General features: G+C 45.6%; 1 protein-coding gene across 1 annotated transcript; it reads left to right on the forward strand.

Moving 5' to 3' along the window:
• The first annotated feature begins 6,680 nt into the window (after nt 1–6,680).
• LOC121871651 (histone H3-like) lies at nt 6,681–15,432 on the forward strand. Its single transcript, XM_042374060.1, has 2 exons — nt 6,681–7,079; nt 15,019–15,432. Exons 1-2 carry the CDS (start codon nt 6,681–6,683, stop codon nt 15,430–15,432), a joined length of 813 nt encoding a protein of 270 aa, XP_042229994.1.
• The last annotated feature ends 259 nt before the right edge of the window (nt 15,433–15,691 follow it).

The following is a 15,691-nucleotide window of genomic DNA, read 5'->3' on the forward strand; positions in this document are numbered from 1 at the left end:
GTCCTCTTCCTTGGGGAAAAACAAAAAGCACAACAAAACCTACCAGACATCTATAACTCGGCCCTTCTCAGGGCCAAAGAACTGTTCTGAAGATAATTTGCATGACAATCGAAATGGTTGGTGGACGGAGAGCGTTAATTTCGGTTACCCAAATCGCCTAACGGTAAGTTGGTAACATTCGTGGAGGTACGATTGTATAGTAGGTCATCAATTCGGGAGGTGGGTGGGTGCAACAAACAAGAGCTAGTAACAAATAAATATATAAAGAAGAAGTAAGTAAATAAATAAATAAAATAAAAGAACATACAATAAAAAAAAAAAAAAAAATTGTTTACATGAAATAGGCGTGCTGCAAACAAGAAATGAAGCCCAAACACACTCCATGTATGTCACTTTGCAGTGGGTGTACAACTACTCCACGCAGAATTTATTTATTTATTTATTATGTTTCGATTTAGTCCGGTTTCTACGCCAATAGATAATGCAGATTATTATAATTTTTTTTTTATTTATTTCCCTCTCAATATATCACTGTCGGTAACTGTCTCTTTAACATGTAACTGTGGCTCCGATGGAGCCGATTAAGTTGTAGTAGTGGGATGGCGTGTTTGTTGTGCACAAGTAACCTCTTACTTGGAAGAGGTGTACTTGGTGACAGCCTTGGTGCCCTCAGACACGGCATGCTTGGCCAGTTCACCGGGCAGCAAGAGTCGGACAGCTGTCTGGATTTCCCGACTTGTAATGGTGGAGCGTTTGTTGTAGTGCGCCAGGCGGGAAGCCTCGGCAGCGATGCGCTCGAAGATGTCGTTCACGAAAGAGTTCATGATGGACATAGCTTTGGAGGAGACTCCTGTGTCGGGGTGCATTTGCTTCAGTACCTTGTAGATGTAGATGCTGTAGCTTTCCTTCCTCCTGCGCTTCTTCTTCTTGTCACCCTTGGCAATGGCCTTCTGGGCCTTTCCAGCCTTCTTGGCAGCCTTTCCGGAAGTTTTGGGAGGCATGGCGGCACAGTTACTCGTGGCGCGGAGCGAGAGAATTGAAAACTGGCCCGACTAACTTTTCCTTATATACCGAGCGGGCCGCTCAGGATCAGACTGGCTGCAGCTACGGCTCTCTTACATTGGTTGGGTCCGCGAGACGGCCACCTGGCCTGATCCTGAGCTTGGTATAAAAGACCAAGGTGGCGGGCGGAAATTTAACTCCTATCACGAAAAGCAGCAGCAGCAACATGTCAGGACGCGGAAAGGGAGGCAAAGTGAAGGGCAAGTCAAAGTCCCGTTCTAGCAGGGCCGGACTCCAGTTCCCCGTGGGTAGAATCCACCGTCTCTTGCGGAAGGGCAACTATGCTGAGCGCGTTGGTGCAGGTGCCCCTGTGTACCTTGCAGCCGTCATGGAGTACCTGGCAGCAGAAGTGCTCGAGCTGGCCGGTAACGCCGCCCGCGACAACAAGAAGACCCGCATTATCCCACGTCATCTTCAGCTTGCCATTCGCAATGACGAGGAGCTGAACAAGCTCCTGTCTGGAGTCACCATTGCCCAAGGGGGTGTCCTTCCTAACATCCAAGCTGTGCTCCTCCCCAAGAAGACAGAGAAGAAATAAGAACCCAAGGTTCGTTCACACAAGACAACCTAACCAAACAGGCTCCTTTCGGAGCCACAGGATATCACTTAAAGAGAGAAATATACGACATCAACGTTTTGCAGGATAACACTCTATTTTACGTCAAATTAGCATAGTATTGTGGAAATAGAGTGAAATTGATTTTGAATGGTGTAGATGTGAAGGGCGGTTGTGGGGGCCTGGGGTGGGGGACTTAAACGGGACTTAGAAGGGCGCAGAAGCAGCTTTAGCAGCAGCAGCAAGGGAGGCGACCTTATTTTCAGTCAGGTTCATACACAAAGAAATACATCAGATTCATTGACAGTACAGTACACATTTACCAGTGTGGGCTAGCCAATTTGGGATAAAGAGCAAGAATGTAATGTCCTCAATGAAGTAATGACATAGTTCAAGATACAATAAGTGAGGTGGCCTGAAGTCTTTGATGACAGTGTCCCATTCAATAATATAGTGCTTTAAAGGTGTATCACCAAGTTTACATGCTGAGTGTTCCGGTATGGGTACAGCGTTACTAACTAGCCAGATGTGTCTGTATCCTAACCTAATTCGGGCCACGACTACATCACACAGGCAGGCAGGAGCAAGTTGTTTGGACACTCTTCCTAGCCCCCTTGGTCCCTGTTCACCTACCTACTGTAGCAGTAAGTAGGTACCTGTTGTAAATCGAAAGGTTGCCAATTCGTATTCAGGGAAAGTTGTTGGAGCTTCTAAACTTGAACTGACACAATCCGAGGAGTGGTGACCCGAGGATCACAGACACTATCTCTCCCACTACAAATCCCTTCCTAACCTCCTGCTCCTTCCTAACCTCCTGCTCCTTCCTATGTCCTCCCAAAATTGAACCATGCTATCGCAAAGGTAATAATACAGGTAGAGACAACAACATATTTTCCTATTGTCTTATTATATATTAATAACAGAAACGCTGCCGCCATCCCGGAGGCTTTACATTGTCTCACTGTTCATTCCCTCCACAATTCTTCTTCTTCTTCTTCTTCTTCTTCTTCTTCTTCTTCTTCTTCTTCTTCTTCTTCTTCTTCTTCTTCTTCTCCTTCTTCTTCTTCTTCTTCTTCTTCTTCTTCTTCTTCTTCTTCTTCTTCTTCTTCTTCTTCTTCTTCTTCTTCTTCTTCTTCTTCTTCTTCTTCTTCTTCTTCTTCTTCTTCTTCTTCTTCTTCTTCTTCTTCTTCCATCAATACTTTATTAACGGTGTATGTAAGTTTCACCATGTTTTGCACTACAGCGGTAGAGCAAAGTATATTTTGTTAGCAATAAACCAAAAGCATATTTTATGGCCTAATCATCACTACATAGAACACCACCCATAAAGCATGATACTAGTAGACCACAAAAACTGCTATAAACCCCCAAAGCATATTTTATTGCCTAATCATCACTACATAGAACACCACTCATAAAGCATGATACTATTAGACCACAAACTGCTATAAACCCCAATAATATACTATACTAGTGACTCTAATTGTGTTACCCAATATTATACGAAATAATACTATAAAACATAATAATAAACACACTAATAGTGTATATTAGTTGAATGCACAATCTGATGAGAAGTCAAAAAAAAAAAAAAAAAAAATAGCAACAACCTAGAAAGAGTGTAGAGTATTTTTGTGCAAACTATTATACTAGTAGATGGTCTAAGATAACTGTATGTGAAGGAAAAGGTGTGCTCTCCACTCAAACTTTCTTTTTATGAAATCTCCTACTCCCCAGCTGAGCGGTACGCCCAATGGGAAACAAAACGTGGCACATAACACGCCGCCCGCCAGCTCTGGCTCGGTGAATAGGAATCAGTAATCGGGCGGAGTATAAACAACACCGCCGCCAATGTGCTCCTCCCATCTCTGAGGAAATCTGGCGGGCAACTTAGTATTATATTAGCATGTAATAATAATAACAATAATAATAATAATAATACTACTACTAATAATAATAATAATAATAATATTAATAATAATAATATTAATAATAATAACATGCAATTTCATTTTATAACACATACTAACAAAATAGTGTATAGCCTACTATACTTAACTATAATAGGTTAGGTTGCGTAGGAGGATCTAAAAAGTACAGTAGTATATACACACACACACACAAACACATACATATAGACAACAAACTAAATTAGAAACCACACGTCAGTGAAGTTATCAAATCCTCCAGTTTCCGTCTCCACCTCCTACGCCGACTCAAGTCCCTCGGTGGTCCTGCACACGAGCTCCTCAGTGTTTACACAACATTCATACTTCCCAAGCTCACCTATGCCTCCTCCACCTGGTCTTCCTCCCTAAATGCCACACAACGTAAACACCTCGAAAAAGTGCAAAAGAGGCCATGCAAGATTATTCTCTACCCTTCCTACTCCACATATCAAGAAGCGCTCAACACACTGACCCTTTAGACTCTCACTGACCATCACCACGACCTCATCTGCAAATTTGGTAAGAAGCTTCTACACCATCCCCGACACCGGCTCCTACTACCACCTGAGATCCCTAGTCCGAGAATTGCTCTTCGACACCACAACCGCATCCAGCCCAGCCCATACGTGCACGAACTGATCGCTATAAGAACAGCCCAGTCCCAACCATTGTAAAAATTATCGATAACTTGTAATAAATCAGTGTACTCACTCCCAGTAAACACTACTCCTTGCACTGTCACTATGTTGAAATGAACTGTAGTTTGAGCTTTTCCCCAGCTAGTTATTATATGTCTTATTTGTGTCACTCATGTTACTTGTATATTATTTGTAATTCGTAACCCATTCCCCAAATATGTAACTGTATATTTTCAGTCTTCTGGCTGCCAAGCTCTTTCAATAAACCGTTAATTATTATTATTATTATTATTATTTATATGTTGGCCCATACCAACTCACTCCCCTGAACCCTCCTCCCCAGCGGACTATCAACAAGTTCTTGCCATAAGGTACTATCTCATTTGGCCAAGGAATGGAACCAGTGATGAATAGTGGTGAACAGTGCTTAACTCAGTGAAAAACAACTCGGCAGTTGAGTCTTACCCAAGCTAGCTAACCACCTTCACACAGTGAGGTCCCAGGTACCCAGTTATACTTCCCCTGAGACTCCACGATAGAGAGGCCTGGGACCACACCTCACCCACTTGAATGAGTGAGTCATGTCGACCACGTGGTGTCCCCAAGATGCTACGACAACACGTAGTGAATGTTTTGCTACAGCATCATCATGTGAATTTCCTCATAACACCATCTGTGAGGTAACTGCTACATCATCAGGCCCCTCATAACGCCATCTGTGAGGGAGTTACTACACTACGTGTCTGGTGTTCAACATCTCACCTTACATGATCTACGCGTGCAAACATTAATCTGTATGTTCACTGTGTGCTCCTTCACCTTTCTCTAATGAGGGCTTTTGTTAAACCACCAATTTATGATGTACTAAGTCATTTGTGTCCAATGTATACTTTCGAAAAGCCCTTGTTTGGGGAAGGTAGGAGAGAGTAGTCGTCATTATTGTCCAAGCCACATTATTTATTTCTATATATAAGTAATGCAGGCTGGTTTTTAAATACCTCAATCCCCTAACGGTGCCGTTTGTATATTAAGAAATACCGAAGCCATACAGTACAACACCAGCGAATATGAAGTATCACTGTAACCGGCAACTGTTACTCACTCATACCTACATACATATAGAGAGTCTTTACAGAATGATAGCAGACACGAGGAAGACGAACAACAAGAGGAGAAGAGTTAGAAGAAAATCAACTTCAAGCTAAGAAGAAGAATACCAAGACATTTCCTCCAAACAAGAAAACAACACACACAATCAAGCCGACCAAACACTGAGAAACCATGGCGGAACCCAACATGCACCGGACGCTTGACCTGACTCTATCCTGCCGCATCCAGGCGAGTTGCTGCTTAAAGTCCCTCACGCAAGCGCTGTTTAGCCACTGCACCTATTCTATCCTCCTAAAATTCACTTCAATCCCCCCCTGCCACTAGCATGTTATGTATGTATGTATGTATGTATGTATGTATGTATGTATGTATGTATGTATGTATGTATGTATGTATGAATGAATGATAACTGCAACTTTGTGTATTAAAACTCATTACTCTTACCGAAGTAATATAGTGCGTGGTTATGTTATGTCATGTTAGGATAGATTATAAACTACATTGGGTTACATTTCGTGAGGTTCGGTGACGCTACAGGAAGTTAGGTGAGGTACCTGGAGGTTAGGTGAATGTTGACTGACTGACTGACAATTATTAGGAAGTGGTTCCAACACGTTCACACACAACCTATACTCATACCACAAGTCCAGAATTAGAGAGGATCATGTGATTGGATATATTTTCAACGATTTACTCAGTGTCTAACCAACTCTTTAGCGATTTAAATGTGGACCTAAAATTAGGTCCGTATATTTGTTTGTCGTGGTGGTGGTGGTGGTGTGCGCCCGTCCATCAGGTTGATTAACCACCAAAACCATAAAGGGTGCGGCCCTGCCGTTTCAGGGCATACACCACATCCATGGCGGTGACGGTCTTCCTTTTTGCGTGCTCGGTGTAGGTGACGGCGTCACGGATGACGTTCTCCAGAAACACCTTGAGGACGCCGCGGGTCTCCTCGTAGATGAGGCCGGATATACGTTTAACACCTCCACGCCGAGCTAGACGACGAATGGCGGGCTTGGTGATACCCTGGATGTTGTCACGAAGCACCTTACGATGACGCTTGGCGCCACCCTTTCCAAGTCCCTTGCCTCCTTTGCCTCGTCCAGTCATGTTGTTGTGGTTGCTACTACAGGTGGTCCTGGTGTGGCTTCGCCCACGGTTTGGTGGGAGTAGGTGGCGTGCTGTGGACGCAGCGGTAGTATCGTTCATCCAAGGCCGTCCCTCCCTCTTGGAGGTGGGGCGTAGCTTGCGGATGACGCATGCGGCACTCGTGGCCAATGAGGTGGCCACTGAGGTGGAGAATGTCTGTATATAAGCCCGCCCGCCTGCCGGGCCGCCCGTATTGACTATTTCGTCGTCGAGATGGCCCGTACTAAACAGACTGCCCGCAAGTCCACTGGAGGCAAGGCTCCACGGAAGCAGCTTGCCACCAAGGCAGCTCGCAAGTCCGCCCCAGCCACCGGTGGTGTCAAGAAGCCCCATCGTTACAGGCCCGGAACCGTCGCCCTTCGTGAGATCCGTCGTTACCAGAAGAGCACAGAGCTACTCATCAGGAAGCTGCCCTTCCAGCGCCTGGTGCGTGAGATCGCCCAGGATTTCAAGACTGACCTGCGCTTCCAGTCGTCTGCCGTCATGGCTCTGCAGGAAGCCTCTGAGGCTTACCTGGTGGGTCTTTTCGAGGACACCAACCTGTGTGCCATTCACGCCAAGCGCGTTACCATCATGCCCAAGGACATCCAGCTGGCCCGGCGCATCCGCGGAGAGCGTGCTTAAGTCCTCTTCCTTGGGGAAAAACAAAAAGCACAACAAAACCTACCAGACATCTATAACTCGGCCCTTCTCAGGGCCAAAGAACTGTTCTGAAGATAATTTTCATGACAATCGAAATGGTTGGTGGTCGGAGAGCGTTAATTTCGGTTACCCAAATCGCCTAACGGTAGGTTGGTAACATTCGTGGAGGTACGATTGTATAGTAGGTCATCAATTCGGGAGGTGGGTGGGTGCAACAAACAAGAGCTAGTAACAAATAAATATATAAAGAATAAGTAAGTAAATAAATAAATAAAATAAAAGAACATACAATAAAAAAAATAAAAAAAATTGTTTACATGAAATAGGCGTGCTGCAAACAAGAAATGAAGCCCAAACACACTCCATGTATGTCACTTTGCAGTGGGTGTACAACTACTCCACGCAGAATTTATTTATTTATTTATTATGTTTCGATTTAGTCCGGTTTCTACGCCAATAGAGAATGCAGATTATTATAATTTTTTTTTTATTTATTTCCCTCTCAATATATCACTGTCGGTAACTGTCTCTTTAACATGTAACTGTGGCTCCGATGGAGCCGATTAAGTTGTAGTAGTGGGATGGCGTGTTTGTTGTGCACAAGTAACCTCTTACTTGGAAGAGGTGTACTTGGTGACAGCCTTGGTGCCCTCAGACACGGCATGCTTGGCCAGTTCACCGGGCAGCAAGAGTCGGACAGCTGTCTGGATTTCCCGACTTGTAATGGTGGAGCGTTTGTTGTAGTGCGCCAGGCGGGAAGCCTCGGCAGCGATGCGCTCGAAGATGTCGTTCACGAAAGAGTTCATGATGGACATAGCTTTGGAGGAGACTCCTGTGTCGGGGTGCACTTGCTTCAGTACCTTGTAGATGTAGATGCTGTAGCTTTCCTTCCTCCTGCGCTTCTTCTTCTTGTCACCCTTGGCAATGGCCTTCTGGGCCTTTCCAGCCTTCTTGGCAGCCTTTCCGGAAGTTTTGGGAGGCATGGCGGCACAGTTACTCGTGGCGCGGAGCGAGAGAATTGAAAACTGGCCCGACTAACTTTTCCTTATATACCGAGCGGGCCGCTCAGGATCAGACTGGCTGCAGCTACGGCTCTCTTACATTGGTTGGGTCCGCGAGACGGCCACCTGGCCTGATCCTGAGCTTGGTATAAAAGACCAAGGTGGCGGGCGGAAATTTAACTCCTATCACGAAAAGCAGCAGCAGCAACATGTCAGGACGCGGCAAGGGAGGCAAGGTGAAGGGCAAGTCAAAGTCCCGTTCTAGCAGGGCCGGACTCCAGTTCCCCGTGGGTAGGATCCACCGTCTCTTGCGTAAAGGCAACTATGCTGAGCGTGTTGGTGCAGGTGCACCTGTGTACCTTGCAGCCGTCATGGAGTACCTGGCAGCAGAAGTGCTCGAGCTGGCCGGTAACGCCGCCCGCGACAACAAGAAGACCCGCATTATCCCGCGTCATCTTCAGCTTGCCATTCGCAATGACGAGGAGCTGAACAAGCTCCTGTCTGGAGTCACCATTGCCCAAGGGGGTGTCCTTCCTAACATCCAAGCTGTGCTCCTCCCCAAGAAGACAGAGAAGAAATAAGAACCCAAGGTTCGTTCACACAAGACAACCTAACCAAACAGGCTCCTTTCGGAGCCACAGGATATCACTTAAAGAGAGAAATATACGACATCAACGTTTTGCAGGATAACACTCTATTTTACGTCAAATTAGCATAGTATTGTGGAAATAGAGTGAAATTGATTTTGAATGGTGTAGATGTGAAGGGCGGTTGTGGGGGCCTGGGGTGGGGGACTTAAACGGGACTTAGAAGGGCGCAGAAGCAGCAGCAGCAGCAGCAAGGGAGGCGACCTTATTTTCAGTCAGGTTCATACACAAAGAAATACATCAGATTCATTGACAGTACAGTACACATTTACCAGTGTGGGCTAGCCAATTTGGGATAAAGAGCAAGAATGTAATGTCCTCAATGAAGTAATGACATAGTTCAAGATACAATAAGTGAGGTGGCCTGAAGTCTTTGATGACAGTGTCCCATTCAATAATATAGTGCTTTAAAGGTGTATCACCAAGTTTACATGCTGAGTGTTCCGGTATGGGTACAGCGTTACTAACTAGCCAGATGTGTCTGTATCCTAACCTAATTCTGGCCACGACTACATCACACAGGCAGGCAGGAGCAAGTTGTTTGGACACTCTTCCTAGCCCCCTTGGTCCCTGTTCACCTACCTACTGTAGCAGTAAGTAGGTACCTGTTGTAAATCGAAAGGTTGCCAATTCGTATTCAGGGAAAGTTGTTGGAGCTTCTAAACTTGAACTGACACAATCCGAGGAGTGGTGACCCGAGGATCACAGACACTATCTCTCCCACTACAAATCCCTTCCTAACCTCCTGCTCCTTCCTAACCTCCTGCTCCTTCCTATGTCCTCCCAAAATTGAACCATGCTATCGCAAAGGTAATAATACAGGTAGAGACAACAACATATTTTCCTATTGTCTTATTATATATTAATAACAGAAACGCTGCCGCCATCCCGGAGGCTTTACATTGTCTCACTGTTCATTCCCTCCACAATTCTTCTTCTTCTTCTTCTTCTTCTTCTTCTTCTTCTTCTTCTTCTTCTTCTTCTTCTTCTTCTTCTTCTTCCATCAATACTTTATTAACTGTGTATGTAAGTTTCACCATGTTTTGCACTACAGCGGTAGAGCAAAGTATATTTTGTTAGCAATAAACCAAAAGCATATTTTATGGCCTAATCATCACTACATAGAACACCACCCATAAAGCATGATACTAGTAGACCACAAAAACTGCTATAAACCCCCAAAGCATATTTTATTGCCTAATCATCACTACATAGAACACCACTCATAAAGCATGATACTATTAGACCACAAACTGCTATAAACCCCAATAAAATAATAGACTATACTAGTGACTATAATTGTGTTACCCAATATTTTACGAAATAATACTATAAAACATAATAATAAACACACTATTAGTGTATATTAGTTGAATGCACAATCTGATGAGAAGTAAAAAAAAAAACAACAACATAACAATAACCTATAAAGAGTGTAGAGTATTTTTGTGCAAACTATTATACTAGTAGATGGTCTAAGATAACTGTATGTGAAGGAAAAGGTGTGCTCTCCACTCAAACTTTCTTTTTATGAAATCTCCTACTCCCCAGCTGAGCGGTACGCCCAATGGGAAACAAAACGTGGCACATAACACGCCGCCCGCCAGCTCTGGCTCGGTGAATAGGAATCAGTAATCGGGCGGAGTATAAACAACACCGCCGCCAATGTGCTCCTCCCATCTCTGAGGAAATCTGGCCGGCAACTTAGTATTATATTAGCATGTAATAATAATAACAATAATAATAATAATAATACTACTACTACTACTAATAATAATAATAATAATAATAATAATAATATTAATAATAATAATATTAATAATAATAACATGCAATTTCATTTTATAACACATACTAACAAAATAGTGTATAGCCTACTATACTTAACTATAATAGGTTAGGTTGCGTAGGAGGATCTAAAAAGTACAGTAGTATACACACACACACACACACACACACACACACATACATATAGACAACAAACTAAATTAGAAACCACACGTCAGTGAAGTTATCAAATCCTCCAGTTTCCGTCTCCACCTCCTACGCCGACTCAAGTCCCTCGGTGGTCCTGCACACGAGCTCCTCAGTGTTTACACAACATTCATACTTCCCAAGCTCACCTATGCCTCCTCCACCTGGTCTTCCCCCCTAAATGCCACACAACGTAAACACCTCGAAAAAGTGCAAAAGAGGCCATGCAAGATTATTCTCTACCCTTCCTACTCCACATATCAAGAAGCGCTCAACACACTGACCCTTTAGACTCTCACTGACCATCACCACGACCTCATCTGCAAATTTGGTAAGAAGCTTCTACACCATCCCCGACACCGGCTCCTACTACCACCTGAGATCCCTAGTCCGAGAATTGCTCTTCGACACCACAACCGCATCCAGCCCAGCCCATACGTGCACGAACTGATCGCTATAAGAACAGCCCAGTCCCAACCATTGTAAAAATTATCGATAACTTGTAATAAATCAGTGTACTCCCTCCCAGTAAACACTACTCCTTGCACTGTCACTATGTTGAAATGAACTGTAGTTTGAGCTTTTCCCCAGCTAGTTATTATATGTCTTATTTGTGTCACTCATGTTACTTGTATATTATTTGTAATTCGTAACCCATTCCCCAAATATGTAACTGTATATTTTCAGTCTTCTGGCTGCCAAGCTCTTTCAATAAACCGTTAATTATTATTATTATTATTATTATTTATATGTTGGCCCATACCAACTCACTCCCCTGAAACCTCCTCCCCAGCGGACTATCAACAAGTTCTTGCCATAAGGTACTATCTCATTTGGCCAAGGAATGGAACCAGTGATGAATAGTGGTGAACAGTGCTTAACTCAGTGAAAAACAACTCGGCAGTTGGGTCTTACCCAAGCTAGCTAACCACCTTCACACAGTGAGGTCCCAGGTACCCAGTTATACTTCCCCTGAGACTCCACGATAGAGAGGCCTGGGACCACACCTCACCCACTTGAATGAGTGAGTCATGTCGACCACGTGGTGTCCCCAAGATGCTACGACAACACGTAGTGAATGTTTTGCTACAGCATCATCATGTGAATTTCCTCATAACACCATCTGTGAGGTAACTGCTACATCATCAGGCCCCTCATAACGCCATCTGTGAGGGAGTTACTACACTACGTGTCTGGTGTTCAACATCTCACCTTACATGATCTACGCGTACAAACATTAATCTGTATGTTCACTGTGTGCTCCTTCACCTTTCTCTAATGAGGGCTTTTGTTAAACCACCAATTTATGATGTACTAAGTCATTTGTGTCCAATGTATACTTTCGAAAAGCCCTTGTTTGGGTTAGGTAGGAGAGAGTAGTCGTCATTATTGTCCAAGCCACATTATTTATTTCTATATATAAGTAATGTAGGCTGGTTTTTAAATACCTCAATCCCCTAACGGTGCCGTTTGTATATTAAGAAATACCGAAGCCATACAGTACAACACCAGCGAATATGAAGTATCACTGTAACCGGCAACTGTTACTCACTCATACCTACATACATATATAGAGTCTTTACAGAATGATAGCAGACACGAGGAAGACGAACAACAAGAGGAGAAGAGTTAGAAGAAAATCAACTTCAAGCTAAGAAAAAGAATACCAAGACATTTCCTCCAAACAAGAAAACAACACACACAATCAAGCCGACCAAACACTGAGAAACCATGGCGGAACCCAACATGCACCGGACGCTTGACCTGACTCTATCCTGCCGCATCCAGGCGAGTTGCTGCTTAAAGTCCCTCACGCAAGCGCTGTTTAGCCACTGCACCTATTCTATCCTCCTAAAATTCACTTCAATCCCCCCCTGCCACTAGCATGTTATGTATGTATGTATGTATGTACGTATGTATGTATGTATGTATGTATGTATGTATGTATGTATGAATGAATGATAACTGCAACTTTGTGTATTAAAACTCATTACTCTTACCGAAGTAATATAGTGCGTGGTTATGTTATGTCATGTTAGGATAGATTATAAACTACATTGGGTTACATTTCGTGAGGTTCGGTGACGCTACAGGAAGTTAGGTGAGGTACCTGGAGGTTAGGTGAATGTTGACTGACTGACTGACAATTATTAGGAAGTGGTTCCAACACGTTCACACACAACCTATACTCATACCACAAGTCCAGAATTAGAGAGGATCATGTTATTGGATATATTTTCAACGATTTACTCAGTGTCTAACCAACTCTTTAGCGATTTAAATGTGGACCTAAAATTAGGTCCGTATATTTGTTTGTCGTGGTGGTGGTGGTGGTGTGCGCCCGTCCATCAGGTTGATTAACCACCAAAACCATAAAGGGTGCGGCCCTGCCGTTTCAGGGCATACACCACATCCATGGCGGTGACGGTCTTCCTTTTTGCGTGCTCGGTGTAGGTGACGGCGTCACGGATGACGTTCTCCAGAAACACCTTGAGGACGCCGCGGGTCTCCTCGTAGATGAGGCCGGATATACGTTTAACACCTCCACGCCGAGCTAGACGACGAATGGCGGGCTTGGTGATACCCTGGATGTTGTCACGAAGCACCTTACGATGACGCTTGGCGCCACCCTTTCCAAGTCCCTTGCCTCCTTTGCCTCGTCCAGTCATGTTGTTGTGGTTGCTACTACAGGTGGTCCTGGTGTGGCTTCGCCGAATCGAAATCGAAAAATGCTAGTGACAGGGGGGAAGGAGGTTCAGGAGAAGAATAAAGGGAGGATTGAAGTGAATTTTAGGAGGAGAGAACAGATGCAGTGGCTAAACACCGCTTGCGTGAGGGATTATAAGATGGGGGCAGCAGCAACAACCCGGCTGGACGCGGCAGGGAGGCGACAAGACAAGGCCAGGCTAGCGTCAGGTCAAGCGTCAGGTCAAGCGTCAGGTCAAGCGTCAGGTCAGGCGTCAGGTGCGTGTTGGGTTGGGCAATGGATGTTCAGTGCTTGGTCGGCTTGATTGTGTTTTGGTTTCTTGTGTGGAGGGGATGTCTTGGTCTTCTTAGCTTGATGTCGATTTTCTTCTCTCTCTCCTTCTCTTCTTGCTCTCTTGAATTGTCCATTCGTTTGTGTTTGGGTCTTCTTGTTCGTCTTCCTCGTATTTTAAGTCCTCATAGGTGTGGAAGAATTCAGAGAGGGAGAGGTTGACCACGTGGGCTTCAGCACCACTGGCCGCGTGGGCTTCAGCACCACGGGCCACGTGGTGTTCTTGGTTCTGTGTGGTGGGCTGCTTCTGTTGAGTTTTCTTTTCTTGGTTTTTCTTTACTGCTGGTTTTTTCTTTTCTTGGGAGCGTACAGCAAGGAGGGCCTCTTTGTAGCTCAGTTTTTTCTCAAGACGAGCCTTGGCTACCCTGCATTCCTCCTTCCATCTGGGGCAGGTCCGGTCGGCGGAGGAGTGTGGGCCACCACAGGCAACGCATTTTTTCTCTGTGTTGGGGCAGGCCGTGTAGCGGTGTCCAGGGCTGCCACACATGGAGCAGGTGTCTTCCTGCGCCTCACACTTGTTTACAGTGTGTCCATAGTGCTGGCATTTGTAACACCGTTTCGGTCTGCAGTAGGGCTTGACTGGCATAGTTACCCACGCCAGTTGAGCTTCCTTGGGTAGGGTGGGGTGGTGTCCGATGAGGGCAGTGGTGTCGGACAGCTTCTTCACAACTTGGAGCTGCTGCTCCTTGAGGAGCTCACTCAGCTCTGCTTTGTCCATGTGGGCAATTTCGGCGTGGGAGATTACACCCAGCTTCAAGTTGTCCCACATGAAGGCAAACATTTTAAAAGGAATGCCGTTGATGTCTGGGATCTCCGCGAGTTGAGCGGGCATGCCCATCTCGGCGAAGGTGATCTTGATGTCACCATGGAGCTTTAGGCGTTCTACCTTGGTGACCCCCACGATCCCATTAGCTTCGAAAAACTTCTGGAGAACTAGGAGGTTTAGTTTCTTGGGGCAGGTCGGCGTGTCCGGACGTATCCGCGCCACGTTAACAAACTCGTATCCGTTCATGGTGAGGGAGAGAGAGTGTCTGTGGGCTTCGCCCACGGTTTGGTGGGAGTAGGTGGCGTGCTGTGGACGCAGCGGTAGTATCGTTCATCCAAGGCCGTCCCTCCCTCTTGGAGGTGGGGCGTAGCTTGCGGATGACGCATGCGGCACTCGTGGCCAATGAGGTGGCCACTGAGGTGGAGAATGTCTGTATATAAGCCCGCCCGCCTGCCGGGCCGCCCGTATTGACTATTTCGTCGTCGAGATGGCCCGTACTAAACAGACTGCCCGCAAGTCCACTGGAGGCAAGGCTCCACGGAAGCAGCTTGCCACCAAGGCAGCTCGCAAGTCCGCCCCAGCCACCGGTGGTGTCAAGAAGCCCCATCGTTACAGGCCCGGAACCGTCGCCCTTCGTGAGATCCGTCGTTACCAGAAGAGCACAGAGCTACTCATCAGGAAGCTGCCCTTCCAGCGCCTGGTGCGTGAGATCGCCCAGGATTTCAAGACTGACCTGCGCTTCCAGTCGTCTGCCGTCATGGCTCTGCAGGAAGCCTCTGAGGCTTACCTGGTGGGTCTTTTCGAGGACACCAACCTGTGTGCCATTCACGCCAAGCGCGTTACCATCATGCCCAAGGACATCCAGCTGGCCCGGCGCATCCGCGGAGAGCGTGCTTAAGTCCTCTTCCTTGGGGAAAAACAAAAAGCACAACAAAACCTACCAGACATCTATAACTCGGCCCTTCTCAGGGCCAAAGAACTGTTCTGAAGATAATTGTCATGACAATCGAAATGGTTGGTGGTAGGAGAGCGTTAATTTCGGTTACCCAAATCGCCTAACGGTAAGTTGGTAACATTCGTGCAGGCACGAATGTATAGTAGGTCATCAATTCGGGAGGTGGGTGGGTGCAACAAACAAGAGCTAGTAACAAATAAAT

This window comes from Homarus americanus, unplaced genomic scaffold, assembly GCF_018991925.1.
Source record: "Homarus americanus isolate GMGI-L3 unplaced genomic scaffold, GMGI_Hamer_2.0 scaffold40438, whole genome shotgun sequence".
NCBI classification, from domain to species: Eukaryota; Metazoa; Arthropoda; class Malacostraca; order Decapoda; family Nephropidae; genus Homarus; species Homarus americanus.

What these genes read in the sequence shown, in the direction of transcription:
- LOC121871651 (XM_042374060.1), top strand. Translation starts at nt 6,681, where the DNA reads ATGGCCCGTACTAAACAGACTGCCCGCAAGTCCACTGGAGGCAAGGCT. An exon ending in TGGCCCGGCGCATCCGCGGA is followed by an intron (nt 7,080 to 15,018) that starts GAGCGTGCTTAA and finishes TATTTCGTCGTC; the next exon opens with GAGATGGCCCGTACTAAACA.